At 36.1% G+C, this 4,306-nt stretch overlaps 1 protein-coding gene across 1 annotated transcript in view; it reads left to right on the top strand.

The window, feature by feature from the left end:
- Nucleotides 1-3,474, top strand: part of RRP15 (ribosomal RNA processing 15 homolog (S. cerevisiae)) — a 55,264-nt gene extending 51,790 nt beyond the window's left edge. Inside the window, exon 5 of the mRNA XM_010853275.1 lies at nt 1,231-3,474. Within this exon, the coding sequence (XP_010851577.1) occupies nt 1,231-1,374 (144 nt within the window). The 3' untranslated portion in view covers nt 1,375-3,474. The remainder of the gene's footprint in view (nt 1-1,230) is intronic.
- The last annotated feature ends 832 nt before the right edge of the window (nt 3,475-4,306 follow it).

The following is a 4,306-nucleotide window of genomic DNA, read 5'->3' as shown; positions in this document are numbered from 1 at the left end:
TCTCCTTTTGCCCCCAGTCCCTCCCAGCATCAGAGTCTTTTCCAATGAGTCAACTCTTCGCATGAGGTGGCCAAAGTAATGGAGTTTCAGCTTTAGCATCGTTCCTTCCAAAGAAATCCCAGGACTGATCTCCTTCAGAATGGACTGGTTGGATCTCCTTGCAGTCCAAGGGACTCTCAAGAGTCTTCTCCAACACCACAGTTCAAAAGCATCAATTCTTCGGCACTCAGCTTTCTTTACAGTCCAACTCTTGCATCCATACATGACCACAGGAAAAACCATAGCCTTGACTAGACGGACCTCTGTTGGCAAAGTAATGTCTCTGCTTTTGAATATGCTATCTAGGTTGGTCATAACTTTCCTTCCAAGGAGTAAGCGTCTTTTAATTTCATGGCTGCAGTCACCATCTGTAGTGATTTTGGAGCCCAGAAAAATAAAGTCTGACACTGTTTCCACTCTTTCCCCATCTATTTCCCATGAAGTGATAGGACCGGATGCCATGATCTTCGTTTTCTGAATGTTGAGCTTTAAGCCAACTTTTTCACTCTCCGCTTTCACCTTCATCGAGAGGCTTTTGAGTTCCTCTTCACTTTCTGCCATAAGGGTGGTGTCATCTGCATATCTGAGGTTATCGATATTTCTCCCGGCAGTCTTGATTCCAGCTTGTGTATCTTCCAGTCCAGCGTTTCTCATGATGTACTCTGCATATAAGTTAAATAAGCAGGGTGACAATATACAGCCTTGACGTACTCCTTTTCCTATTTGGAACCAGTCTGTTGTTCCATGTCCAGTTCTAACTGTTGCTTCCTGACCTGCATACAAATTTCTCAAGAGGCAGATCAGGTGGTCTGGTATTCCCATCTCTTGAAGAATTTTCCACAGTTTCTTGTGATCCACACAGTCAAAGGCTTTGGCATAGTCAAGAAAGATGTTTTTCTGGAACTCTCTTGCTTTTTCGATGATCCAGCGGCTGTTGGCAATTTGATCTCTGGTTCCTCTGCTTTTTCTAAAACCAGCTTGAACATCTTGTATGAGGCTCACATTTTTTAACACAGTACTACATATTTGTGTGTATATGATCATAATGCATACAGTTAATCTATCGTTTGTCTTGGTTTTACTCCTATTATAAAACAAAGTGTTGACAGGTTTGTTTTGTAGCCTAGAATTTTAAAATTTCCTTATGGTGAAATTGACTTTTGAATATTTTGATCATGTACTTTCCCTTAGACTGAAGCGAAATCAGAAGAGGGCCCAGGATGGACGATCTTGCGTGATGATTTCATGATGGGAGCGTCCATGAAAGACTGGGACAAAGAAAGCGATGGACCAGACGGCAGCAGACTGGGGTGTGGAAGTGACTCTGACACATAACGCTGTATAAGAAACACAGTTTACATTTTGTTTTTCCTGGAAAAATAGTTCATACTCTGAAGGTTGGGAAATTATAAAGGTTGCATTTGTAAGAAAGCCAAAAGACTTTCATTATTACCAACTTTGGTGTTTCCTTTTTTCATGTAAACTTTGTTAAAATTACATTTCAAACCTTATATGATTTTAAGCATTGTTCCTTAGAACATTTGTAAAAAGAAATATTTCTACTTGAGAGGTGCATTTTGCTAGGTTCACTATAGGTTTACATATTGCTCTTGGATATTGGTATTTCAGCTATCACCGGTGTTTGTGGAAATGCAACATCAATTTATAATTAAAATGAACTCCTTGATGTTAGTGTTTTTAAGCCTCTAACTTACAGACCTGAATATGTATATTTTTTGTGGGAAAGAGTGGGTGGTGGTTTTGGTGAGGTATTGAGAAAACCTATGTATTAATAACAAAATTTTTAAATCATAGCATTTCTGATTTGGGGTAATGATTTTATTTATAGATACTCTGGCAAATAATGATTTAAGAAGTATAAAATTTCTACTTATATGTTGCCTTTTATATGCTAAGTAATGTATATAAATAATGACTTAGATTTATTTTAAATGTTGTTTATTTTTGTATGAGAGATTTACTGAGGTGGAAATTCTCATATTTAACTTACACAGTGAGGCATAATTTCTTAGGAAGCATATTTGACATGTTCTAGTTTCTCTTATTTTCCCTATTTTTGAGTTTTTCCCCCTATATTTGAGTTAGCTTAAATACTCTTTTATGGACGGACTGACCAGTGAAATGGTAGACAATAGATGCGTAGGTGTGTGCTTAGTCACTTCAGCCGTGTCTGACTCTTTGCGACCCTATGGACTGTAGCCCACCATGTTCCTCTCATCATGGCATTCTCCAGGCAAGAATACTGGAGGGGGTTGCCATGCCCGCCTCCAGGGGATCTTTCCCACCCAGGGATCGAACCAGCATCTTCTGCGGCTCCTGACTTGCAGGCAGGTTCTTTACCACTGAGCTAGCAGGGAAGCCCAGACAACAGATAGTCTGCATCAGAAAGCTGCATCTGAGTTGACGCTTGATTCCTTATAGTTGCCTTAAAGATTACTAAATTGGGTGACTTTTAAAGTCTAGATGTTAAACAGAAAGAGATAAGAAAGCAGGACTATTTAAATACCATTCTAAAATTTCTGTGACACTGGGCCTAAGCTGCAAAGTTTGTAGGGGAATTATTTAATAAAAGTGATCTGTTCTTTTTTATAAAAGAGTTCATCTCTTTCGCCATCTTTCCATAATAAAAATAGTTGCCTCCCACTAACCCAGTTGCACTTGTTTGCGTGTGTTATATATGGAAGGATAATCCTCCCCTCAGAACTATGCTAGAGCAGAGATGTTTATATTTGCAAACCCATTTGAGTGTTACAAGTATTATGTAACCAGAGTCAAATTAGTCCATGGCCTGGTATTTGTTATCCTAAAAGGAAGGTATACATCTCAGATATCAAATGCTTAAACCAGCAGAGCTCAAAATGCATTTTTATATTTATCCAAACTTTTGAAATTTAGTGTTTTCTTGAATTATAGGACTGCTATTTTGTCAATGTAATATAAATAAATGTGAACAGATATTCCTCAGTAGTAACACGAGCATCTAAATATCTCAATATAACTTAACACACATAAATATTTCAGTGCAACCTAATACGTAGATAATTTTGAGAAATTTGCAGCACCTAAAAATTTACCTTTTCAGAATCAAAGATTTAAAATTTTTTTTTTTTGCTATTTGTTTCTGAATCATTAAAGCTTTGCAAAAATTCTCCTGTACTAACATCAGGTGATAGAAATGGGTAAATAACTTCTCATTTAGTTAAAAAAAAAAAAAGTTATTTTTGTATAGTCCTTGGTTTAACTTCAAACTGATAGTAAGAGAATATTTGTAGATTTTCTTCTCTGAGAAGCTATTTTACTCCAAAATAAAATTGAAGTGCTGTTATAAGGAAAAAAATGTATCACTTATGCTAAAAGGCTATAAAGCATATTTAAATTATGTGAAATAATTTTTATCATAAAAGATGGAATGTTTTTTGTGTATTAGTATTTCTGCATATTGACTATCAAATAATTGAGCAAAATACCACCATACATGAATCTAAGGATTAGCATATTATTTTAGAAACTAAGTGTGTATCTTTAGGTGAATGTTTTAAGTAATCTCTCATCTCTACCCTAAATATTTTACCCTACCACATTTAAATTCTTCTGACACCTAAAATATAACAATATTTGGGTATATGTTTTGGTTAACTGTTTAGGGTAATAGTAATAAATAGATTTTATTTTTGTTTAGAAAGCACAATGGAAAATAGTAAGCAAGAAACCAATTACTAGGTATTATCATATTCCCTTATCTGGATGTTCAGATAGCTAGGGAGAATATTCTCAGTATTAGCATAGTTTAGAGTTACTTGTTTTTTTGTTTTTAGGCTTTGCAGTCTCATGAAGTTATAGACTGACAGTAACTTAGAATCATTACAGTAGTTTAGTACTTTAACATACTGAATTTTTTAAGTTACTTAGACTTCGACTAGATCAGGTATTATTCTACTCATTACAAAAATATATCTGGGAAATATGTTGGATGGACTAGTCTGAAGGCTCACTGTCAGTACTTATAACCTGAAATGGCTCTGCAGGAAGTTGCAGAATATTGGTTGACGGGAAAGTCCAGTCCTTCTATAATAAGTGGGTAGAGGGAATGTTTAAATTGTGGAAAACCGCTTAGGACTTTTCAGTCACTGTGTTTTTGCACATGTGAACGTACTTACTATTCAGCGGCTACCAACTAACCTAGTCTGTAGCCGCCCATGCTGGTCTTGAGGGCCATGAAGAACTGAACCATGAGGCCATCTAATTA

Source organism: Bison bison, unplaced genomic scaffold (assembly GCF_000754665.1).
Source record: "Bison bison bison isolate TAMUID 2011002044 unplaced genomic scaffold, Bison_UMD1.0 scf7180017864325, whole genome shotgun sequence".
Taxonomy (NCBI): Eukaryota; Metazoa; Chordata; class Mammalia; order Artiodactyla; family Bovidae; genus Bison; species Bison bison.
The sequence above is the reverse complement of the archived record's forward strand: the minus strand, read 5'-3'. Positions and strand labels throughout refer to the sequence as shown.